Source organism: Fulmarus glacialis, unplaced genomic scaffold (assembly GCF_000690835.1).
Source record: "Fulmarus glacialis isolate BGI_N327 unplaced genomic scaffold, ASM69083v1 scaffold24528, whole genome shotgun sequence".
Taxonomy (NCBI): Eukaryota; Metazoa; Chordata; class Aves; order Procellariiformes; family Procellariidae; genus Fulmarus; species Fulmarus glacialis.
In genome coordinates this window covers 5415-31729 of record NW_009230484.1, presented here as the reverse complement: position 1 = coordinate 31729, position 26315 = coordinate 5415, and the positions used below count along the sequence as shown (strand labels likewise).

The 26315-nt window shown below is 40.8% G+C and overlaps 1 protein-coding gene across 1 annotated transcript in view; it reads left to right on the top strand.

Annotated features, from left to right (window-relative positions):
- Window positions 1-26315, top strand: part of EPHA4 (EPH receptor A4) — a gene marked incomplete at its 5' end in the record, with an annotated part of 103718 nt that overhangs the window by 73463 nt on the left and 3940 nt on the right. Inside the window, 11 exons of the mRNA XM_009584250.1 lie at window positions 4348-4472; window positions 5669-5828; window positions 6908-7019; window positions 12304-12362; window positions 13148-13261; window positions 13435-13620; window positions 17658-17719; window positions 18246-18455; window positions 20943-21092; window positions 23527-23720; window positions 26273-26315. The exon at window positions 26273-26315 is cut by the window's right edge and continues 1 nt beyond it. Of these exons, the coding sequence (XP_009582545.1) occupies window positions 4348-4472; window positions 5669-5828; window positions 6908-7019; window positions 12304-12362; window positions 13148-13261; window positions 13435-13620; window positions 17658-17719; window positions 18246-18455; window positions 20943-21092; window positions 23527-23720; window positions 26273-26315 (1415 nt within the window). The remainder of the gene's footprint in view (window positions 1-4347; window positions 4473-5668; window positions 5829-6907; window positions 7020-12303; window positions 12363-13147; window positions 13262-13434; window positions 13621-17657; window positions 17720-18245; window positions 18456-20942; window positions 21093-23526; window positions 23721-26272) is intronic.

Sequence of the window (26315 nt, the reverse complement as noted above, 5' to 3'; positions counted from 1 at the left end):
TTTATTGTCTTGTTTTGATTTCTAAGAGGACTTTTCTTCAGTGTTAGATTCTCAGAAATTTTTTTTTTTTTTTTTAAGTAATTAATAATGGAGCAGGCTTTTAGTATCTACCCTGGAAGGTAAAAACCCTTAATCACAGTAACATCATTAGTGCTTTCAAGCATTTAATTTTGATGCTTGACAAAGCACATAGCCATTGATAAGAACAAATAAGTGTTGTTGTGTGCAATTGAGGGGAAAAAGAAAAGCATGAAAACCCCTAAGCTTCAAGTAATTAAATTTAAATATGTTATTTGAATTTAGCTGAGATAATGTACAAACTGTGGGTATATTTTTCAATCAGTGGAAGACCCCTTGAGTAAACATGATCCATTTAAATTCAAATCATGGGGAGTGGAAAGTAAACCCTGCTGTGGTTAAGAAGGCATCTTCACTAAAACACTGGGCATTGTGTATCTTTGATATCTGAGTACTCATGTGTTGTAGTTTTATAAAGGGCTGTTTTCACTCATGGATGCCTACATGCCAGAGACTTTATTGCATCTATTTATTTCCTGTTTTCTTCCTCTCCCCCCCTCTCCTAATTCGAACCAGTAATGAAAAACTGACACTCTGCTTCTGCCATCCTTTAAAGTGCCTCGAAACTGTTACAATTCAGCACTTATTAGCCTTGGGATATGGCTTTATGGCATTTGGGTGAAGTTTTTGTAGTACATCTGTGCTCTGTCTCTCTCTGTAGGCCACAAGCTCAGAACCGCAGTAATAAAACTACTAGTAGGTGTTTAATGGCAGGTTATTGAGGAAGTAGATAAAAGAAAATTGCAACATTCACATCAGTAGGGAGTGGGGTTTTTAAAGGAGAGGAACTGCTGAGCTTTGAACTAGGGAAAGTTACACTTGGTGCTTTTGTTCAATGGGACCCCTTTTTAGACGCCAAAATACCTCATCGTTCTTCCCTGTGAAATGGGCCGTTCTGGTGGTTATATGTACAGTCTATGCACGTGTGGCAGAAAAACTTGCTGTTGTAAGCAATGATGATTGCGAAACAAGTTTTTGCGTAGTGTTCCTTTCCAAATAGCAGGGAGCAGGGAGGAGGAAAGTGCAAAAAGTGATCTCCCACTCTCTTCCAAAAGTATTATGTGATCTTATTGCGAACATCTTAATTGTGTACATTATTCTTTTTGGTCAAGCTGTCCTCAGTATGTTTTGTGTAGGAATGTGTGTATATAATGAATAGTTAGCCCACGCACATACAAGAGAAGATTCTGTCTTTTATTCTGCTCATGATCAAAGCATCATTTTACAACCTGTTACATGTTTATCTTCACATCATCCGTAAGAGGCAGTTTAAAGGCAAAAGGGAGAAGAACAAAGAATGTAAATATTTTGCAGAAGCTCACCCAGAAGGCTGTGACTGCTGCCTGGATTGCCATGATGAGCCGGCAGTGGTGATGTCCTCTTTGTCCCAGACTCTACTGACCGAATTCTTACGCCTTTTTGGTAATATATGTCCAAGGAGACCCAGACCTGTTGTTTTTCCAGAAGCCCAGTCTTTCAACTACTCAGGTCAGCTGGTGGATCCTGGGATAACTGTAGTACTCCCTGTAGTTACTGAGCCCGGTTCCTCAAGGTCCACAGAGTTGCAGAACACCATCCTATTGCATAGACCATTTCAGGTCTGTGCTGCAGAGATGTCAAAGAGCTCCTGGACAGTCTCTTGTAATTCTGGTACTTCATCCTGTAGTTGGACTTCAGCACTCTTAGGATTTCTGTATAGCATATGGAGAGGCAGGATGTACAGTCAAAACTAAAAAACTCAGAAACAAATTGCTCATCTGCAGAATACAGGACAAAAGAAGAGATTAAAAGTTAAGTAGGATGAATTTGCATATAAAGGACAGGAAGGAAAAATAGGGCCATTCTTACAATTGTAATCATAAGGAGTAACAAAGGAATTGATGTACAAGTCCTCTTTGTGTCCTGGAGGCCGGGAGCAGGTTGTTTATTCCAGTATGGTGTAGTGCCTAAGATCAGCTGTCCATTTTCGAGAGACATGAGAAAGCACTTGTTAAGCTATATAAAGCTAAGCATCTTTCACAAGAAGGGGTAGTTAATATATATTCTTCTGCTGCAAATAGCCATTTTACAACAGAGAAGAAATGCGTTTTCATGGAGCACTTACCAGCCCAATATTGAAGGACTCACTAAATTCCAATATAAATGCCTGCAGAAATGAAATGGGAAACCAAGGAGGTTAAAAAGAAGATAAAGGAAAGAAAGTGAACTTTCTCTCCACAATTCTTGAGGTCAGACCAGCATAAGTGACAGATTCTCAGTAAAAAGAATTGCCTGTCTGCCCTGCATGAGGCACCGAGTAACTAGGCAGATTTCTCTCCGATCGGTTTATCAGCAATGTCGCGTGTGTGTGTGTTTTAGGGTAACAAATGTGATTTCTAATTTATTAGCTGAGCAGTATTCTTACTGCAAAGGGGAAGAAAAAAAAGCCTGATTCTCTGTTGAGGAACTGTGAGGTTATTAAGCAGGTTCTCGGTCATGCCACAGATACAACTTGATGGAGCACACCTGGATCCTCCCTGTTGGCTGTGTTTATAGTCTCCTCTGTCATCCAGTATTTGCCTTTGCATGTGAGAGACAGACAAGGAAAAAGAGAGAAAGGTTCTGGAGGCATTTCTAACAGAGATGCCAAACTGTCAAATAGTAAATCGGGAAGCAGCTCCCTGATGGTTTCACATCAAGAGGAGACACCCTTTTGTGACTGTGCGGCATCTACTGGTTGTTTTCACTTCCATCAGAACTGTCTGATATGGTCAAGTAGGTTTGAGGCTTTCAACATTCAATTTTCCTTTCATTTATTGTGACTGTTTTATTTGTTTGTCTTTCTTGGTAGTTTTCAAGGGTACATGTTTCAAGGATACTTTTTACTCCCTAACATTTTCATGGATCGTCATCCCAAAGTTAAGGGTAGAAAAAGAAACAAAAAGAAAGGGAAAAGGGGGAAAAAAAGAGCAACATGGCTACAGCTTCAGGGGACAAAAGACGAAATATATTCAATTTAGGAAGACCTCTAATCTCTGGTTATACAGGACAGCTTTGTTAGATAAGATTAAAAATTTCATGAATGTCCCTTTTTATCCCTGGAGACTCCACCATTTATACCAGCTATTGTCAGCATCAAAAGAGCTTGATAGCAGCTGGCTAGAGACGTGACCACACAGCAACACAACAGCAAGAAAGGGGCAGCCGGGTTCATAAATCTTCAGAAAACCCGTTCCCCCAGCGCAGCCATGAATCTGCTGCTATCACAGTCAAAGGGAGAATGCTTTGTCCTCCAGCCAGTCAAAAACCTGAACTTCAACATTAGCAGGGGCTCTATTGAAAGTGTGGGGTGCACGATGAGATGTTTTCCATTATCTTCTTCATTGCAGCCCTTCTTACTGCACACAGATACAGTTTAAAGGATCTTTCAGTTTAGCTTGTTGCTAGGTAGAGTTTTTCCAAAAATCACGCAGCCCTTACCCTTGGCAGTGTAATCCTGCTTTTTCTGTGCATCGCATCAATATAGTGCCACATGGGACAGGGTCAGATGATACCAGTTTGGTACACAATGGACCAATCTCTGATATCTTCTGGCTGGGAAGGAGCTATCAAAGCCAGAATCTGGCCCTTGGGCACTGAGCTTCCCCATTTTCCAGGGACTGCTCACATACTTGGGCGTAAGCAGGGCAAGTTAGGAAGCACAAATTGGCTCAGACTCTTGAAATACAAGTTTCCTGGTTTTCATGGGAGGGTCCAAATTCATATATATTCAGCTTTATTCTGGTCTTACTTAATTCAGTGGCAATATTTTCTCAGCTTTAGAGAAAACCAGATTGGTCCCTCAGGAATTTCATGGTTCCTGTAAAGCAAATAGCTAATGGAGTAACGTCAGTTAATTTTAGGAGATGGAAGAAGTGCATCACTGTGAGCCAAAAGAAAAGTACAAGTCCATGCACTGTACCTAACAAATGACAAAAATAAGACAGAATCCTTTAGTACCTTAGCCTTTTATGCAGGTTTGTACCTGGGCGTCATGAACATTGCAGTGTTTAGACAACTTCAAAACCCATGTATCTACTCTTGCCCAGAATCCAAGAACAAGCTTTATTAGAGAGGATTAAAGGCAATTTTGTTAGAGAAAACAGGAAAAATACTTAATGTTCTAACCTCCCCTCCTGCAAGAAAAACACCATTTCTGAAAGTGCTCATGTTGTGAAAGCTATGATTAAAAATATATGTTCCTCATTAAAACTAAATTATTGGTTGTATTTTTTTTTTTTCTTCCGGCAGCTCCGTCCCCAATTGCTTTGATCCAGGCTAAAGAGATAACAAGGCACAGCGTTGCCTTGGCTTGGCTGGAACCTGACAGGCCAAATGGAGTCATCCTTGAGTATGAAGTCAAATACTATGAAAAGGTACTGCTCAAAAATGGACAAGCAAGGAGTTTTGTTTGGGTTTGGGGAGAGCTTTTTACTTCATTCCATTATGGTTTGTTTCCAGATAGGATTCCATCATTTGAAACCAAATAGATTCCGTTTAACAAAATCCAATTAAGGATTTCATGCACTTGAATGGTTGCTTGAAAGAATAAGACTCATAGGCTGTTCCAGCTGTATGGTACGAGTTTATTTTGTTATTTTTTCCTACCTAGGAACTAAGCTTTTGTAGCAAGCATATTTATAATGAGAATCAATAATATTGGGCAGAAGTGAGACATCAGCTTTATTTCATAGATAGAAGTATAATAATGACGTATATAACACAGTAATAATAATAAGATCTGTTTGCCGATAGCTTCTGCTTAGAGTGATGGTGTGGGCTGGATGGCTTTTAATAGAGAATAAGGAAAGAAAATCACATTCTTCATACTTTCCAAGTTAGAGGGAGATGTTATTCCTACAAATAACTTCTCAAGTATGAAACTATGAAAACAGCTATTTTCTTCGAAGGTTCTCTGCACAAATGAGCAATTACCTGCTCTTGCTTGTGTGCAGTCTCTCTCACACGCACATGCATGCTTCTAAATTTTTTTTATAAATATAATCACTTATTTGCTTCCCTAACACATACAGAAAAAGGCATCTGATTTGCAGGGAAGCTAGATTATTAAATTTTCTGATGGATTTTTCAGCCACAAATAGAACAGGTTTTAAGAATGGACTTTCTGGAAGACATTTTCTGAGTCTTTTCTTTCTTAAAATATTTTTATCATTTCTTTTATATGGCTCCTGGCTGGTAAGAAGAAAAGAAAGTGCCAGCATGTGTGAGTAAAATGTTGCTTGTTCATCAAGAGGATCCTATTTGAAGGCTTGGCTATTTTCCAGAGGATTTTGTTGTGTGATTTCTTAAATAATCAGTGATATATGAGCATCATACCTACCGCCTCATCATCCTTTTTTGGCTTGCTCAGAGCTCTGTGTAGCACGCAGTGCTAGGGGTATTGAGCAAGGCCGACAGCAGGAGCCTCGGGACGTATTTTGAGAATTCCATCGTTGTTACTCATCTTCTTTCATCATGACAGTTTTGGCAAGGAAGGGGGGTTCCACGGTTCACGGTGCACTGAGGCATTTTTACCTGATCACCACTGTGTTCTGTGTTCTTTTGTTGTTAGGACCAAAATGAGCGCAGCTATCGCATTGTGAAGACAGCCTCCAGGAATACTGACATCAAAGGCTTGAACCCTCTGACTTCATACGTATTTCACGTGCGGGCCAGGACAGCAGCAGGATATGGAGACTTCAGTGGACCGTTTGAGTTCACAACTAACACAGGTAATGACATGCCCACTGATGTCGTCTTCTTTTCCTTGAGCAAAGAGTGTAAATGTAACTGAGCTGCGTGTTGGGAGTTTCCCGTTGGTTGCTTGGACTGTGGTGTGTCTGTTCTGGGAAAATGTTCTTCCATGGCCGCCTGACTGTTCGTGATGCCATGAATCTGACCCGAGACATCTATTTGGATATGCTATATTCTTCATTCGAGCAATGAAAATACTTCAGTGTGGCATAAGGAGACACGCACCCTATAAACACTTGGAAGTCATTGATGCTTGAGAGATTTATGTACCTATTTTGTTTACTGTAAATGTAGATGTTTGCACGTGTTTTTAGAATACCTCATTTGCAGGAGGATAGAACCCTGTTATTCCCCTTTGCAAGCTATTGACATAGATCAGTTAGGTGTCCTACATCAGCTCACGTATTTGTGCTTTTCCTTAGACAGTCATATAAAGACAGAATGTTCGAATTCCGTTGTCAGTAGAGCTGTTCACTTCGCTCAAGGAAACATGCAAATTTAGCCCCCAAAATGTTTGCTTTTTGGTGGCAGGAAGGCAATGTGACCAAGCCTATTTTATTTTGGACACACAGGTCTGTTAAAATCAATTTAGGGTCATGCCAGTTAGTAGCAACATCCTTCAGGATGTTAACAGCTGAAAATAATCAATCCAGCAGGAAGAGGGAAGGCATTTTAAAATAACTTATTCTCTTTGTGTCAGTTGGGGAGTGATCATTTGGCCCCACTGAGAGAAAAAGGAGGAGGAAAGAAGAGTGGAAAGCAATTAGAAAGGCAAAAAAAATAGCCATTATACCCTCTGAGCAACACTGAAGGGGAGAAGGAGAGAGAGTCCTTGTTCCCAGTGAACTGAAGTTCCCCAAATCATTATCAAACATCATGTCTTCAGCTAATTAGGGCCCTGTTGGAAATTTGTGTCAAATGACTATATAATAAAGGCCTGAAAGTAGATTTGAGTGCTACTCTAAACTGCCTTCACAAGCCAGAAAGCCTCATTGAGTGCTACCTAGGTTGATTTTTTGAGGGTGTCTGACACTAATGCTCCCTTTTCTCTTTCCAGTTCCTTCCCCCATCATTGGCGATGGTACCAATCCCACAGTGCTTCTTGTTTCAGTGGCTGGCAGTGTTGTTCTTGTGGTCATTCTCATTGCAGCCTTTGTCATCAGCAGGAGGTAAGAACTTAAGCTTCTCTCTCCCCCCCTCTCTTTCATGAGGGAGCTTTTTGTCTCCTCCAAACAAAGCTAAATTCTTTGATTAGCATCATAAACAGTGCATTTGCATTACAAGCCTTCTCCCATGTAGCTTTGATCTTCTCAACATTAGTATGAAGCAGCATGTGATGTAATGGCAATAGTTCCAGCTCTATTTGCCCTTCAAATGCAAAGCTGATTCCAATAACTGGCATTGAGAAGCAAGCCAGCTAGAGATTTGTGGTTAGTGTAATTTGGAGTTAAGTTTAATGGGTATGGGTACAGTAGATTTTCTTGGACTGATTCCTGATAGGCAGGGAATAAACAACTGCACTGTTGTGAACTAAGCCATCAGACTGCTATGCTTGTGATTTTTGTATTAGTCTGTATAAGTCTGCATTAGTCTTTTGGGTTGGTCCTTCCAGTGTGAGTGGATATGACTGTAAAACAGAAGCCACAGTCACTCAGCATCATGTGCAGTAACACAGCAGACTGGATTGATGGTTATTTCATCAGAGTAGGACTGTAATCTTCTACCAAGTACTTGTTCATTTTCGCAAATTCAACTCAGGCATCAGGAACAATCCTGCGAATGGGAGGACAGGGTAGCAGAAACACAACGTGAGTGTTTCTGTCTTCATCTTTGTGTTCAGTCTCATTTAAAAAGGTCAGCATGATTTTGCTTCAGTGTAATTCTGAGATAAAACTGGATGTATCATTACTGCATCTGAAGCCTCGGATCTGAGGGATGCACATTTTGTCAGTCTCTGTTGATCAGTTTAATGGCATCAACCATAAACGTGTACAAATTCCTCTTGATTTGCCCTCTTACTTTAAATTGTCTTAAAGGGCAGTTAAATCATTGTGTTTGTAATATCTAGAAAGTAGACATGCATTGTTATAGCTTTCTGTGGGTGTTCAACTCAAAGCCTCCATGCTGGCAAGAAGAAAGAAGAGCAGAACATATGAAAATGTAATGTAGAGAGACAGGTTTATTAAAAGCTATTGCAACAGAAAATAGTATCGCTGAGCTTGATGACTTAATCTCCTCTCCGCTTTTATTGATCACTTTATTATTTAAGGCAGGATTGATAGCAGGATACATTGGATTTCTAATTATGAGTCGCCACCTTGGAGAATTGAGCCTGTCGAGCTGCTTTGAGATGATTCCTTCTCCTCCTCCCCTATAAAAAAATGTCACTTCCCAAGGCTGATAAACACTGCTTGGTGATTGGCCCTCAATGGATCACTTTTTAGAAAATGAAATGTCAACCCCTTGCCCTCGTATTGATTCTCTTTAGTATTGGCCATAAAGCTGTCAAAGGAAAGGCTGCCTGGAGCCAGGTAGCTGACAGACTCGCTGATGTGGATGCACACTCAGGCAGGTCTTCTCACTGCTCAGGCTGTCTGTTCAGTTATCTCTGCCCACAAGTGTTCAAGGATAAAGACAAGACAAAGAGCAGGTGGACAGTAGGGACAAAAGGCTGGTCCAAGCACTAGTGGGAATGGAGGTAAAAGTATCCTGGTGGCCATGGGTTCAGAGACGTCCCGTAGCTCTGCACTGGTAGGTCTCAGAGAGGCCGTAGAAGGGGAAAGATGTAGCAAGATGAATGAAATACTAGGACAGTGAAACTGCTCTGTGCATACTAATGCATGGTGCCTTGCTAATTAATAGCCTTCCTCAATACACAGCTCTCCAGTAGCTGGAAGTAGCTCTCAATAAACAGAATCTACTTTAATATTCACTATTACTCTAATGATTTTAACCACTTTACCAATGTCATTTAGAGGTGTGGGCTTTGGGGATATTTCTTGATGTTCCTACACCAGCAGAACTTAATAGCAAAATAATTATACTTTGTTCCAAAATGGCTTCAGATGAGAAAAAGCTTTTCTGTCCATACAGTCCCCATGAGGAGGTTTTGTAATCTAGCCATGACCTAAAAGTCGTATTTGTACAATCAAAACCGCGCTTTGGCCTGCAGACATGGCCTCTCTGCATCCGTGAGCCAAATGTGGGAACTGGGCATATGCTGTAGGTGCCCACTTTTGAACCCTGGGTTATTACTGCTAATTTAGCATTACGTTTTTTCAAGTCATTGCTCAAATCCCAAAATTCATCTTTACAACAGAATTTGTCAAAGGACTTTGCCTTCAGGCAGCTCAAGCTGTTTGGTTCTGTCCTGCGACCACGGCATTTGTGTTAACATGAGAACTAATCTGCCTAAATGTTAGTTTAAACTTACTGAGGTTAAGATGAGCATATCCATAGAGCAGAGTGCAGGAGGAGGAATGCTGAGTGAAATTAGAATATCTCAAATAGAGTTGTAAAGGATTTGGGAAAGTGTAAAATAGAAAGAGCCACTTTCTAAAAGGGCTTGGGTGGAGCAAGTCGGCCCTACAGAATCCTCTGGTCATCTAAAAGTTTCTGTCAGAAATTCTTCCGATGGATAGATTGGTTTATCTTCTGCTCTGTAAAAAGCTGAACGTGTTTGCCCACCTTTTGCTGATGGTGTTGGATCAGCGTGCTCCGCCAGCCTGGTGCCTGCGCACTGCAGCCCCTCTTTTGTTTGGGGAAGGGGAGGTGGGAGCAGCGGTGCGGCGCCGGGCCCGTGCTGTTTCACCTCAATGCGTGCTAATACCCTCCGTTGCTACCTCCTCTTCGTCGCCAGCCCCCACCTGTAGATCTGCCGGTGTCCCTGACCCCCGCAGTTTCTGAAAGCTTCTGTGTTCTTTTCCTGAATGCCGGCTATTTAATCACCACCGCCAAAATCCCTGTAATTACGGGGTTCAAATCTGCGACAAAGGCTTCCTTCTGCCACTCAGGTGAGCTGAGCTCCAGCCCCGCGGGGCCCATGGCGCGGGGCCCGGGCTGCTCTTGGGGACAATGGCAGACAGGAGTGTCGTGCCCCGAGCCAAGCAGGAGAGGTCAACAGGTGACCCAAGGAGAAGTGGAAGTAGGTAGTTAGTTTGGAAGGTATTATTTAAAGTTAATAAGCTACAATTATATTGCTTGAGCAGTAATCCCTTTGTTTCTCTTTGCTTTTTGCATGTCTTTGGCTTTTAGTGGGGGAAGGTTATGTTTTTTAATCTGTTGTTAGGGTGCTTGTACTTTTTAAAAATAAGATAAAGAACATTTTTTCTTACTAAAATGCTTTCATGCAAAGCCTGTTTGTGTTTCATATTTCCCATCTGTGCCTGAACATTAATGAAATGAATTTGAAGGGGTCCTGCTTAAAATGCAGAATCTCTTTTTTTTTTCCCCTTCCTTTTTTCCTTTCCTCTGAGAGAAGTTGTATAATACCTGAAACCATCTCTGCAATCCGCTTAGCAGACTTAGTTCCGTATGGCACTGGGAGAGATTTGTGCAGCCTCTTCCTTCTTGCTCAGTTCAGTACCTGGGAGCAGAACATAGTCCTTTTATTTAGCTCAGCTCTGTTATGCCAGTGCTGTAAGTCCTCAGGCAAATAAATGGTTTAACTTGATGTTTGGATCCAGTGTGGTTTTTAATAATGCTCTTCTTGTGATTTGGAGCCATTTGTGTTTAATTGACTTTCATCAAGAAAAGAGGCTCCCAACCGTTTATGGTTGGATGTGTACCTGCTTTTTATGTCTGAACACAAGTCCTGTTGATGTTGTTGGGAGCTGTGAGGCTTGGTTCAAAGATCAGGTAGTCTTCACATGTCAAACGGGATTATTTTTTTTTTTCCTTCTGTTTCATGGTTAATTTATAGTTTTTATTATTGGCATAGTGTGTTTAACACCCAGCACGAAAAGACTGCAGAGACAAAGGCTGGGAAATGGCCTTTCAGCTGACAGTGATGGGAAGCTGCCATTCCCCGCAGGCCAGGCGCAGAGTGGAAAGTGAGATGCTTTTTGCTAATGGGCAGAAGGGTTTTGCTGACGGGAGGGGAATGGTGAGACTCAGGAAGATTTGCTGCAAAGCGAGGTTCTCAGTCATGTGTTTTCTTCCTGTTACCTGTGAGTTTTTGACCCTTTTTAACTCACGTCTCTTGATAGGTCTTTCTCTCACCCACTCCTGTTTTCCTCCTCTACCCATTCACCGTTTTCAGACTTTTAACCCAGTCTCACCCCAGTGTCCCTGGCAGGCCTGGTCGTCTCCTGCCCGACTCCAGGCAGCAGGTTGCACATCGCAGGCAGTGCCAGTCTTGCCTCCTGTTCTCCAGGTTTGGTTTCACCTTCTGCCTTCCTTCTTCTGCACATCAGCCCAGACTCTTGCCAGTTAGCTAACGTGGGTCTGACAGTCTGGGAGACTGTCCATAGGAACAGACAAACTGAGGAGTAAGCAACAATAAGCCGTTCTCTTCGGCAGTGTCTGTTCTGTCTACGCCTGGTTCTGAACTTTCGGTGAATGATGGATAAAACCCCAACTCAAATCTCTACATCTACATACCATTAGATGGGGGGAACTTCAAATCCCAGTACACATTTGGCTGAGCTGACTCCTCAATATCTTCCCTAAAAGACTAACCTCTTGTATTAACTTTTCTTAACGCCACTTATCCATTGAAGTTTAAAGCTGAACTAATTAAATACATAACTGGATACAGTATCATGTGCGTGGGTGTAGAAATAGTAATCTGTAGAACTACAGAACTTACTTACTACACTACATTATTGTCTCCAACTCAGAGGGTTAGTAGAGGACCTCTGCCATCAGGAATTCTTTGCCCCCTTCAATTATACAATGATTAAAAGAATAAATAAAATCCTTGGGATCTGCATTTTTGGTGGTGAGGGGTTTTTTTTTGCTGCCATCCTGATTTCTATGTTACTAGACTGTTTCCAGTTTAAAATTTGCAGTTAAATAAGTGTGTTGGTATTGGCATTTGCCTAATTATGTTTGAAAATCAATTGACCAAAACACCTCTGTTGTAGCATTTAAATCCATATATGATAGGGCTAAAAAGCAATTTGACCCTTTTTTGCACAGAATTGCAAAAATACCTTTGAAGAAAAAGTAGCCGAAACACAAGCTTTCTTTTCTTTCTTTAAATGCCGAGATGCAAACACGGAGATTTGTGTTTCCCTTGATGCTTTGTTGATGCCAATAACACTTAGAGCAGTTTGAGGAGAGGAGTCTCCTACCCTGCTGGTACGTGTGTGTTGTGTCATGGGCTGTTGTAGGGAGCTGAGCACAGGCTGTGGCAGGTGCAAACAGCTCAAGTCTCAGCAGGTCAAGAAGACTGAGCCTGTCTCGAAGGATACTTATTTTGAACTGTAATGCTCTTTTTTGTTCTGACAGGCGCAGTAAGTACAGTAAGGCTAAGCAAGAAGCAGATGAGGAGAAACATTTGAACCAAGGTAAAAGGCAGGGGTGCTTGGGTTTTTTGATTCAGTTCGTAAAACATGTGCCATGTTCTGATGCTAGGGATAAAAGGGATGACATTCCTCTTGAGATGAATATGTTTCTGTTTTCCTCTCTTGCAAACATCCTCCTTCAAAACTACGCACTTTAGTAACAGGGAAAATAGAAGTATCTGGGTAAAATTGTTGAGGAGACAGACAGCAGAAAGGTTCATCAATTTTTTCCATTGTTCCATTCCACTGAAAGACATCTCTTCTTGGCTAGTGATAGCGTGATTTTTCCCCACAATATTCTGCTAAGGCAGTTTCTGGATGGGCCGGAGGCAATCCTGCAGGAAAGAAAATGTGAGCTTTGCTACCTTTTTTCTAGGACTGAATCCTACTGTTACTTCCATCTCAGTCATCCAGGTACCAAACCTAGGACCTGAGCTCAGAATTTCTTGGCTCCCAAAAGGGAAATGTGATGTGTTTTAGTCTCACAGGTCCATAGACAGGCTATTGGCCTGCTAGTGATGGCAGTGATTTGTGAAGCTCATTTATTGGCAAAAGCCTGATTCCTTACATCAATATTGGGAAATATTAAATGTTTACATTAAAAAAAATCACATCGGGGGAAAAATACATGAAGTCCTTCCTTCCTTCATCAGTCATTCCTGGCTTACAGTACATTTTTATTGTACACTGCCTTTGCTGTTGTATATCATTAAGGCTTCAGTCTCATATGTTCTGTGTTCAGCAGCATGTAGATCAGTGACTTCAAATAAAACATTTCTGCCTTGCAGGTGTTAGAACATATGTGGATCCTTTTACATATGAGGATCCAAACCAAGCTGTGAGGGAATTTGCCAAAGAAATTGATGCCTCCTGCATAAAGATTGAAAAAGTTATTGGTGTGGGTAAGTGCCAGAACTTTTTTTCTGTAAATACAGTTTTAAATTTGCTTTTAGGAAACATGGGATCCTATGATTTTTGTATGACAGTTCCCCCAAATGAACGGACGTAACAGTTTGACAATACAAGTGCGTGCTTCGTGTTCATGACCATGGATTCTTGTGCCTTTTTCCATAAGGGGAATTTGGTGAAGTATGCAGTGGACGTCTCAAAGTACCAGGAAAAAGAGAGATCTGTGTTGCTATCAAGACTCTAAAAGCTGGTTACACTGATAAACAAAGGAGAGACTTCCTGAGCGAGGCCAGCATCATGGGACAATTTGACCACCCCAATATCATCCACTTGGAAGGTGTAGTTACTAAATGTAAGTAGGTCATTTTCATGACAGGGCCAATTTGGAAGTCACTGAGAAATTAAGTCTGTGGTGGTGTGTGCTGGTTTTTTTTTCTTTTTACCCTCTTTCCTGTGAAATGACAGATGGAACAGATCCACTGATAGCTAATAGGAGGAAATCAGTGCAGGACAAGTCATTAATCTTGTTGTCAGCTATAAATGGGTTTATGGTTTCAACTGATACTCTATCTGTAGGCAGCTTGTACAAGATTTTGTAGGGGGAATTAATACTGCAGGGGTTGGCTTTTTTTTTCCCCCTTCTTGCTATGCCAAGCAGGCATCTTTCGCTCTTTGCTAGACTGAGCTGATTGTTACAGGATAGGCAAAAGCAGATGGTGAGCAAAGAATTTAAAATCGTTGGGGGAAAAATACCAAAACAAAAACTACAGAATCATATGTTTAAGATACAAAGCACAGATGTAAGGAGCAAGCCTTTGAAATAAAGTAGGCTATTTTAGTGTGAAACTTGCTTATTTGTTTTCTCTGATTTACAGGTGTGATAATTTCACTCTGCAGAATTTACCTGGCCGATCTTTTTGTTTGTTTGGTTTGGTTTTTTTTTTTAAGTCTGTTAGCATTCACTGTGCCATGAACCCTGCCTTAGAAAGAGGATGACAGCACTTGCTGGATGCTGTTTGTAGGCTAGAACTGAAAATACACCTGTGAGACAGATGTGCTTGGATCTGACTTGATAAGGTGCCACTGCGATGGTGTAGTTATTGTCCCTACTCCAACTGCCCTAGGTGGCATGTTGGCAAAACCTGGAACTGGTCACTAATCCTAAAAGACCCTTTGGATGTAGGGGTTCATGCTTACGGTGGCAAAGAAAGCAGACAGTGATCTTGAGAGCTGCTGTTAAAGGATGGGATTTGTGAAGCTTACCTTCTGCAGCTGATGGTGTGCATGATGAACTTGAACGCAGGGTAATAGTGTAAGGAATTAAAATTAGATATGGATGAAAAGTTAAAAAGTAAAATACTACTAGAAGAACAAAGTGTCTCCCATAGAGGGTTGTCAAAGCCATCAATACCACTGAAGAACCCTGTCCCTCTTGAATGTCGGTGGGAGCTGGATGCTTACTCTATCACTTGTGTTTCTGGAAATCTTACCCTGACTCAGTTGTGTTTCCCTCTCCTAGTCTGCCTTCTCTCACAGTTGTTGAAAACGGCTCATACAGTGTGTTGCTGTTTGCTTTTCAAGACAAATTTGGCTAGGGAAAATAGGGGTTTGGACTAATTTTGACCATTGTTTACTGAGGGCCTCCCTCAAAACTGAAATTAAAAGATAATACCCTGTTTAAAATTTGCAGGTCTGATTCCCTCTTTCTCTTTTTTGTTGTTGTTGTAACAAAGGGGGGGTGTTTGTGGTCAGGCCACAGTGTTTGCTACAGACAGTGATTCTTCTAGCACCTCTGTAAAAGAAAGGCAACAGGGGGAATCATTGTGTTGAAATCCCACCGAGGCTGGCAACCTCTATTACAGCTATTACAGCTCTAGCAGTTATAAATGACCGTATGCATTTGCATAATGCAGTTGTCACTGAATTAAAATTATTTGAAATTTTCACCGAGGAGGTGGTAGCCTGACCCGAGAATGTTTCATTGTCTGACTCGCAGTAAGTGATGCTTCCACAGCAAGCCAGCTTGGTTACCTCAAAGCTGGTGTGTTTGGTAAACAGGGCTACTTAAGAAGACGTTTATCTCAATTTCTCCATAGGTTTTCTGAATGCTGTGATAAATGAATGCATTTAATAAACTGAAAATTAAAATGTGAGATAAATAGTGGTGTAGATGGGGGTTGAGAGAGGCAGCAAAAAACCATGAATACATTATTGGCTGCTAGTCAAGTACTTTAATTATTGACTCACTGATGGTAACTTCTCCTCTCTCTATCCCCCTCCCCTGCTAAAGAAGTGCCTGAGTAATGAAATTGCATGTTAATGCACTGAAAGAGTCTCCCTTTCTTCCTTTCTACGTTGACATAGTATCTTTTGATTGAGGGAGGTTAATTAAAACTCATTTAGCTGTATTTGTTCAGTGGAAGGGTTCCGGTCACAGTTGCAAAGGATAAATGAAACAGTGACATATGCAGATTTGGTTGGAGTTTCTTCTCTTTCTACCAAAGAATGCTTGCAAAATTGAATTAGAGGGAGAATGATGTTTTATCACGTTCCTTTCCTTAAGGGTGCAAGTCCTCAGCCAAGGTCACTAAGCCCTTCATCCAAAGCAGTTTGCTTTATGCAATACCATCGCTTCTCTGCTGCGTTCATGTAAATCAGAAAGGGTTCAGCTGCCAGACTGGCATTTCACAGGCATGCCAGTTTGCATGGGACCAAAACATTAAGAGTTTTGATATCAGTTGGGAAGGAAAGGAGAAGCAGGAGTAGTAAAAGGCCTGCAAAGGATAGGTTGGGACTGAAAAGGTGAAATAAGTAATGATGAGTGAAATAAGTGATATATCGCACATACGTTGGCCTAAGTGAAATGATGTAAAATTTTCCGCACAGTCAGTCCTTATAGCATATTGTTTTCTAATTAAAAAAAAAAGGTTACTTCAAAAACAGGAATTCCTGACAAAGGAAGAGAAAAGCATCTTTGTGAAAAACGCACTGAGGTAGAAATGATTAGGGGAACTTTCAATGCTGCAACATTTCATGGGAGAGTAATTTTCATAGCTGGTTGTTCTGGAGCAGATACTTGCTGGTGACAGAAGCAAGGAAAAGTTGAGTAGTTCTGATACCTCTGATGCCAAGACAGGATTGAGCTATCTACAGTCTAGGTGACGTGTCCATTGAACCCTTCTTTCCTCATAATGTTCCCTTATTCAGAGCTGCTCCAGAAAGTACAAAAGCAGAGTTTCTCTTGGACACTCTTTTATTTGGGAAAAAACTCGATAGTTCCTGTAGCTAAAGCAAAACTGGGAGGAAGGGTTGCCATGCCAGCCTGGCGCTGATCGACAGATGCTCCCTTGACTTCAGGTGGGCTTAACAGTGCTCATCTTGGGACCAGGCTTTTGCCATTCAACCTTTGATAAGTCACGCCTCTCATCTCCCATTGCTCGCTTTTAGAGTGGAGATGATATTGGACCCATTTCTGCGAATATCTAGCTGCTGAATATCCAGCATGATTTAACCCTGTGAAATAATTAGTGTTACTTGTATGTACCTAAATGTTTTCAGTTTCAGCGTCATATGACTTTGTAAAGCTCTTAAAGACAACATCAAGCATTATTTATGTATTTGCTGTTGGTTTAGGCAGGAGAGTGCCTAGAAAGCATCCCCATGTCACTAACTTTACATTACATTTCTCTTCAGATTGCCCAGCTTGGCTGTCTGTATTGAAACATGGAAAGCTGAGTGCTGCTGAAGCACTATGCCCCACATGTGACACAATTCATTGAATCATTTATCCTGTGGTTGACTTCATGAGGCAAATGGCTTTGGCTCATTTATAAATAACGAGAGACACGGGATACAAATTTGGGACAGAGAAAGTTGAGAGGAACAGCTTGTATTTTGCATTCTTGAATCCAGTTGTCTTGGAATACCTTGTAGCTGCTGACAGCTTCTAACTCGCCTAAAGCGTTGATCTTTCGAAAGAGCCAGAGAGACCAAAGCATTCATAAATTCCATTTTGAAAGAGGAAGGCTTTCTAGTCTGCAAGCAATTTAATTACACTGAAGATTTTTGTCAAGTTTGAACAGATCTTTGTGTCTTAGCTCTCAATTATCAATTCATATATTCCTTAGAGAACAGGAGCCACTTTAGTTAAAGACCTTGTCAATGAGTCAGACAAAGGGTTAACCTTCCAGATGGGGCCCTTTAAATGTTTCTGTCCTATAGTATTTCTTCTCTTGCTCCCCACAGCTGAGGCATAAGCTTGGTGCTTTTCAAATTAAATTAGATTGTGTAAGCCAGGTGTCTTGGCGGTAAAATCATGTGCAACCCATCTTTATCCCATTAACATCAGTGTTCATCAAGGAATTGTGTTTTTCTTTCTGCGAACTCTAGGTAAACCAGTAATGATCATAACTGAGTACATGGAGAATGGCTCCTTGGATGCCTTCCTCAGGGTAGGTGATTTCTTCATAATAAGCTGAGGAGATTTTATACTGGGAAACATTTTCTGGTTTTCATTCTGGTTCTTTTTTTCAGAACGATACTGAAAATTCAGCATTTTTAAAGAAATTATGTTTGTACTTGGGAAATTCTGTTTTCTGGTGTTGCTCCTATAGAAAACCAGAATAAATGTAAAGTGGAAGAATATAGAATAAATGTAATGTTTAAAGTAGCAGGGTCTTAAATAACCCATGTTTAATGGGAACAGTTCTGATTTGCTCCATTTTTGAAAGCATCACAATGCTATAGACCCATTAAAACCAAACTGGGTACTGCATCACTGGAAGCTGTGACAGAACCTCTGGGTTTGTACTTTACTGGTGAGTTATAGACACTAGTCAGGAGAGTGAGGAAATAACATTGAATTTTATTTGAGAGAAGATGGGAATCCAGAGATACGCTTTTTGCCAATTTGAGCAATGGCAATAATGTAGCTTTTAGCTTAATGCTCTGTGATTTTCTTCCTTTCCCCATATGCAGAAGAATGATGGCAGATTTACAGTCATCCAGTTGGTGGGGATGCTTCGTGGCATTGGCTCAGGAATGAAGTATCTGTCTGACATGAGCTATGTGCATCGGGATTTAGCTGCTCGAAACATACTGGTCAACAGCAACTTGGTCTGCAAAGTGTCTGACTTCGGCATGTCCCGTGTCCTGGAAGATGACCCTGAAGCAGCTTATACCACACGGGTAAGGAGGGAAAGAAAATGTCCAGTGGGTTTTCTTGCCTACATACTGGTTTTGTCTGACTGTGTGGGAGGTGACAATGGTTTGTTTTAAAATAATCTCAGTCATAAGTGAAAACCTATATCACAACCTAAAAATAAACATTGGCCCAGAGTCCATAGCTAGTATAAATTGATGTAGTGTTATTGCTACATCAGTGCCTACATCAGTATTTCTCCTCTGAGGCTGTGACCCATATATTCCTCTGGTTCCTTCAGAGTGCTAGAATGCATAACAGGAATCTGATATCTACAGACATGCATAATTATTTGCAGGTGGCTAGTCCCACTGAGGTTTGATTCAGCAAGTGTAGATATGCCACCAAAAAAAAAAAGATAAATCCACTTTTGCCCATCACAAAGCTAGTCATAAATTTGACCTAAATAATTTGGACGGGGAAAAGTGTGAAGCCTGCATTCCCATTTTTTGTTTCTTTCCCATTTTATCTATATTTCAGCATCCCACTGTTAACTAATTTCGCTAAAGCCATTTTAATATGCTGCATGTGGAATAGTACTAATGCAAGTACTTCTGGCCACAAAACAACATCCCAACCATTACCAGCCTTTGTACCAATGCCTCTGTAATTAACATGCGCACGAAGAAAAAAAAGTCAGAGTTTATAAAGTCTCCTTTTTTAATTGCTTAATTTCTTCGTTTTTAAATATCTGCCATTCTCCATCTGTTCTCCCTGGTGCAGAGTTTGTTTGCAGCACTCAGATTTTGCAGTGTAATCCCAACACTCATCCTTTAATGGATTCACAGTTCATTACTAGGAAGGATAGACTCATGTAGTCTTAAATGCTGGCCAGCCTTGGTATTTCTCACTCATAAGGGTGGAAAGTGGAAGAAACAGAAGCAAAGGTCTGAAAAGCTGCATTCAGGGAAATCCAAGTTTAGACAAACACACAAGGGCAAGACAGAAATGACTGAAAAGCCTCCCTTTGAATTTAGTGAGTGGAGATATAGTATTATGTTTGCTCTCTAGAGTAAACTACAGGGAATCAATGACATTTGCATTACAGTGCATTGTCCTCATTTAGTATCGGTAAGGAAGGATCAGGAAAATTTGGATGAACTCCACTGTACTCGAGCAGCTAAATAAAAAAAGCTTATTGACAATTTTTAGAATGACAACCATGTAAAAACAATGTCCATGCATCTGTGTCTGAAAGGAGGAATAGAGCTTTTTCATAACCAGAGACGATGCAACAGAATGCAATTTTTAAAGCATCCTTTTTTAAGAGTATGATGTGTTCTGCTCCCCGTTAGTAGTGTAACTCATTAAAGTGAAAGCATCTTATAGCCACACAAGGCATATACTGCTACAGCCTGATTCACAAAGGGCCTGATGCAAAGGCCAAAGAAGCCAGAAGGATCCCTTTTGATTTCACTTGGCTTTGGAACAGGTCCATATTAAACACTTGAGAGAGATATTAGAACAATAAACCATTAAGTATGCACATGCTGCACTCAGTTATGGATAAAAACTATCTAGAAGATTGCTGAGAAAAAACCTACCAAAATAAACTTAATCAAAAAAGCATAAAAGCAAATGAAAAAACCCTAAAACCTTTGTTCAGCTTAAGTCGTTCCCCAGATGGAACTACAGGAAACCAAAAGCTCAATTAAAAACACCTTGCGTATTAGCATAAACAAAAGGAGAAATCTCTGGCCTGGAATCACTCAGCTAAGGGAAAATCAGATAAACAGGATGGAGTGAGTTCCTTTTAAAACAGCGCAGGACGTCAGTGGCCCAAATCAGATGCCCAAGTGTTTTTATATGTTTAAAAAGAAGTATTGTAACAAGAGGCAGCTCTCTCCAACAGGTATCAAAAGCAGCCTTGTACCGTGGTTTGGTGTTGAACTCTCCCACAGGGACTGGGAGAGCCCAGAGGCTTGCTTGCCATCTCACATCTCTGGCAGGAGTTGGGATATTGCCCATGGGAAACACGACAGTATTCATAAATCCTTCCCAGTTCATCCTCTCTCTATTTTACCTTTTTGAAAAGCAAAACGTTTATAATCCCATTTTTCTGAAACAGGCCAAACAGGTCAGACAGGCAAGCAAGGAAATAGTAATTAACAGCATGTACTTATTTGTTTTGTCAACTAAATCTCTAATATATACTTTGTAAAACCCCTGGCTTGTTCTCATGCTTCAGCATAGCCCTAAGCAGAGATCTCTTAGAGGGCCGATAAAAATACATTTAACAATTTACTGCTTCGTCTCCTTGTGACTAAAGAAAACAGATGGGCAGCATTGCCTCCTGGTTGGATCTGACAGTTTTATGGCAAGAAAGAGAGAAAGTGGATGCCTTTTTAAGGATGATTCTGGAATTGCATGCAGAAAACCATTTTATATTTTTAATGGCAGTGTAGAACAGTGTCAGCCATGCACGTTACTGGGTCAGTGACTCACTAGCCTGTGGTTTCTTTTATTTGTGACAGGGTGGCAAGATCCCTATCAGGTGGACTGCACCAGAGGCAATTGCCTACCGTAAATTTACATCGGCTAGTGATGTGTGGAGCTATGGCATCGTCATGTGGGAAGTGATGTCCTACGGAGAAAGACCTTACTGGGATATGTCCAATCAAGATGTGAGTCTCCTTCTGAGCTTCCTCTTCCTTTTCTCTCCCTTTCCCCTCACGCCTTTATCTTTGTCCTTAGATGTCTGCTGATGTGCTTCTGTGTCAATTGCTACATGGTTATAAGACATTTACTCCAGGTTTTAAAAAGGTTATCATGGGTGGTAGATTCCTGTTTTCTCAGGGAACCTCTCTGGAACTAAGACTTCCTTGAATACTTCCAGCTTGGTCTGTGGTCAGGGAATAGGGGATTCACAAGTTAGAGTCTATAACTTGTGCATGTATCTTTTTTCCTTTCTTTTTTTAATTCTTTTTTTTTTTTTAATTTTAGGAAAAATATTATAAGCAATTAAAGTAAGAAAGAAGAATGGAGGAAAGGAAAACAGATATATTTAAACTGTCAGATCGTAATACTGTCAAGAGAGGGAAGATTTGAATGTTGATATTAAATCTCAACTTTATTGAAAGTCTTTAAGAAAAAACACTTGAATTTAATAGGGCTTCCTATTAGTAGTTAATTCTTCAAGCCCCAGTATGCTTGTAATTCTTCCAGATCATTTTATTTCTTGTAGGTTATCTAAAACAACACATATGAAATCCAATTCTGATTATCAGTCAGAGCATCCTTGCGACAATTGCATAGCTGCCCCCCGAGGACATTAAAAAGCAGCTTTCCTAAATGACCATTCTTAAATTATGCATGTCCTGTTTAACCATACCATCTGGACTACTTCAGTGTATTCCAAGAGGGAGTATGCACAATGGCTGCTATTCCAGAAGAGTATTTAATAATAATGCTAATAAGAGCTTTTGCTAATAGAATTTTTATTAAATGAAAAAAAAATCCCAGTGAAAATGAGGCATAGATTATCCATAATTCTTTTCCCAGGGGATTTACAAACATATAAAGGAAGAAGAAAATGTTAATCTGAATATATGGTCATGGGAGTGGTTAAGTCATTTTACAAGTCATCTGCTTTCTTATGTAGAGCTGAACATTTTCAAAGAGTGTCTAGAAGTGGATGGCATTTAATCTAAACGGGGGATATAATTTTAATTTCCTTCTGATGTGAAATGTCTCTTCTGGCACCCAATCTTGCCCTCCTTTGCTAACAGGAAGTCATCAAGACTTAGCAAGAAAATAAAACACCAGATGTGTCTCAGTTATATCAGGCATGTCTACACAGCACAGTGGAGCTCGATGCAACAAACGCAGAGCTGGCATATTAGGCTGGTATACACCGCTAACGTGCAGAGCTAGACCATGTCGAAAAGCTGGCTTGAACTGGACAGTGAAAGCCAATATTACTGTCTTTGCATCCTCTTTTTAGTACATGGCATAGACATAACTTTTTTTTCTCCTTAATGATGGTGAGAGCAGTGCTTTTCACAAGACAGAAGCGGATTTCAAATTATTCTCAGTGTCTGTTGAATCAAGAGAAATCAAAAGGACCTTCATACTTTCTGGAGTAGTGAGAGCTACTTTGTTTGTGGTCACTGAATAGCTGCTAATAGTGCAAGCATATCCTTCGCCCTGTCTTCCCAGTGGATTTTAGCCACTAATTGGACAAGACCAGAAGGAGGGAGTTTAGCGCAATTCAGTCTATGTGCACTCCTGTTCTCTAGTCTCATGGTGAATCCTGCCGGCAAAGTCATATCGATTAATAAAGATCTGAAGGCTTCTGGGTCATGTCCCTGTCATATCAGAACTGAGTCCTGGTTACGTCCCATTCTCCTGAGAGAGCTAAGAAACCATCAGAGTACTGAGCTCTGGAGGCCTTTTTGGAGGGTTTGAAATTACTTCAGCTTGTGAGTTTTTCTGGTTTCTATTAAATATGAAAGGCATACTTAAGCTGCTGTGTCGGACTTCTGTAACTTTCTTGATAAAGCTGCGCAAAAGGGTTCCCACCTCTGCATTTCTTGGTTCAGAACACACAGTGGTGAGAGAACAGGTTCTCTAAAAGGCCTGTATTACTGACAGAGATGAGCTAGCCCAAGAAGAGAGAGAGGAGGGGGCGATCTGCTGTACCCTAAAATGATGGGGAAAATTTCATTTTCAACATACCGCACCCAAAACTGACAGATATTAAAGATTTGCTGTAGAGCTGTTGCTTCTCCAACCCTCTGTCCAACAAGGATAGTTGCTTAATTCTAACCTAGGCTATTTTGTCATCCCTGTATCCCATGTGCTGTTTTGTGATACATTGCCCTGCTGTATCTGATGTCTGCTTTGAATGCTGTACCCTTTTAGTTTTGAATCGCCGAGGAGAAATGACAGTTATGAGACCACCAACTGCCTGAGTCTGAGTGCAATTTTCCGTGTTGTTTCACTTAATTGTGAATTTGTTTCCATACTTTGGATCGCCCTAGGATAAATGATACTCAGCTGGTAGATGTGAGTAGTGTCTGATGTTCTCTAATGTCTTCCTAATTGTGCCATTTATAGGTTATTAAAGCCATTGAAGAAGGGTATCGGCTGCCACCCCCGATGGACTGCCCCATTGCTCTCCATCAGCTGATGTTAGACTGCTGGCAGAAGGAACGCAGTGACAGGCCTAAATTTGGACAGATCGTCAACATGCTGGACAAACTCATCCGCAACCCCAACAGCCTGAAGAGGACAGGCAGCGAGAGCTCCAGGTCAGCTGTGCTTTTGTAATGGTGATGTACGAGGCAGCACAGTGGAGATGACAGGCAAAGCTGCAAGTCACCTAAGCCTGGGCGCTGGGCTTAAAGCGTGCTCTGTAACTCTGCAGAGCCAGACTGCAGAGCAGACATGGCACCGTGCAGGAGAGTAGAGGGGTCATGCTAGCACACTGCGGAACCCCGCTGGGCACCCCAGACTCTCCTAGCTCTGTGAGAAGGAAAATCGAATGAGCAGAGCTGTTGGTGCGTCACACCACCGCTGACCAGTTGTATAGCACAGTCTTAGGCATGTCCTGAAAAAGTTTTGGCGCAGGCAAACTCTGTTTGAAGACAAAGTTTGCTGTGTCTTTTCCCTCTCCCCTCTAGTGAAAGGGCTTGAATGGGTAGCCTTAATGCAGTGTGGCTACCAGGAGTGATGTGGTTTTCTGCAGGAAAAGTACATCATCAAGTTTTATAAACCCTAGATTTGTGCAGGATTTGCAAATGAGCGTTACAGCATTACAGCCAACGCCTTGCGGGCATTGGGAAGGTGTGGATTAATTTTTATGTGAATTTGAATTTAATTTTGTGGAAAGCCAGTTTCATGTCTCCACTGATCCCGCATTACATTTGTGTTTTGTTTTGTTTGCTAAGCATGGTGTACCTGGTACGTGCAAAAGAAGCACAGTAGGAAGGAAACTCCCAGAGTTGTAGGGTAAAACCAAAATATCTTTGTTGGGACAGATCAGCAGTTTGTTTAAGCTGGTGAAACACTGCTGAAGTAATAGGAGCTTTACTAATTTACACCAGGTTTGTTCTATTTTTTTTCAAATGTCTTCACTTTGTAAGGTAAAATTGCTTACAGCACATACGGAAAAAAGCTTAAAAGAATAGAAACAAGAGGAAGATAATGTGAAAATATTTTCCAGTAGAAAGGAAGGTACAAAAATATCCATTAGGCAATACAAAATTAAGTTTCTTGAATCAGTGAAGGAGTAACAGAGGTTCTGATTCAGCCTCCAATAGAACAACATCCTGGAAAAAGCTGTTTTCGTTTTCCAACTTGTAGGTCCCTTTGTGACGCTTGCTTACAATGTACATGATCAGAAGAGAGATTATTAACCCTGTGAGGCCACTGTCACCACATATCTTCCAGATTGCCCTAATTGCCTTGGTAGCCTGGCAAAAATGTATCCACTCTTGAGGCTTAAATAATTTATATGGTGAGAATCACAATATGATCTGCTGTGATAATTTGATTTGAGAATCACAGTATGAACTCCTCCATTTTGCTTTCTTTCCAATTTACAGGTGCTCTTTGAAAATACATAGATTTTACAAAAGTTAATAGCCTGTTCAAGATCATTTTGTGTGTGTGTGTGTATGTATGTATGTGTGTGTGTATATATATAAAAAACAAATATTAGTAGCCTATTCAAGGTCATTTCATGTTCATGGCTATTTATAGATCTTTATATTTCTTCTCTTCGGAATATGAATTTCAAATATGCATATAACATTATTAATATATGATATGACTTTATACATGAAGCATAATTATATATAATGAGGTTACCATCATTGGTCTTGTGTTAGTACAGTAAAAGAGTTGTACCAAGTATTACCAGCAGGTACTCAGTGCTTTAGGCAAGACATAATTATGCTATTGCACACCTAATCTTTGATGATGTGCGTTTTCAAATAAATTGCTAAATTATAGTTGTTTTGGTTAGATAGATTGTAGTAATTTATAATGGTTTAATGAAACTGTGATTTACAATATACATGAAATAATAAATGAGATATTAATAAGAGAAACAAATTTTGTAAAAATAATTATTCGCAAATCTGTGCAAGGGAAAATGAGAAACACATTCCACAGTGCAAAGAAAGATCAAAGCTCGCATGACTCCTGCCACTCCTGGCACACGTGCTGGTCAGGAATGGATTGATTAAAGAGGGGATTAACTCCCTGCTGTCCTGAATTTGATTGAACGCACTGAGCTTGCCTGCAGACCTGGCTAGAAGCAGGACTTATCTGAACCCGCCCTGAATTTTGCCCTCCAAACCAGTCTGGCAGGTTGTGAGCTCCCAGTTCCTTTGTGCATACTTCAGTAGTGTTTCTATAGTTGCTGAGCTGAGGTCTGACATATGCAGGATTGGCAAGGTCTTGCATTGCTGCGCGTGAGATACAGACCCAGTAGGCTGAACGCCTTCCAGCTTTGCCATCTTCTTTGCTTTTTGAAGTAAAAGCATTTTCTATGAACTTGGTTGCATCTGAGGTGGAAATTGTAAACATCATAGTGGTTCAAATTAGATCTGAAAGTAAAAATAGAAACCTAAGGTCAAATTCATTCTTAGCAGAAATTGGCCTATTACTTTGCATTTTGTTGAGTTTCTTGCATTGATCTACGTTGCTGCGCAGAGCCACCGGTTTTGCTGGGCGCAGCGTCTTGCCCTTACTTTCCCTAATCACTGAGGATAATTGTTGCAGAGACCAAACTTTGGTCTGCGATTCATGATCCAGCTGACACCATTTCTCTGTCCTTTCACTGTTTGGCATCCAGACCTAGCACAGCCCTGCTGGATCCCAGCTCCCCTGAGTTCTCG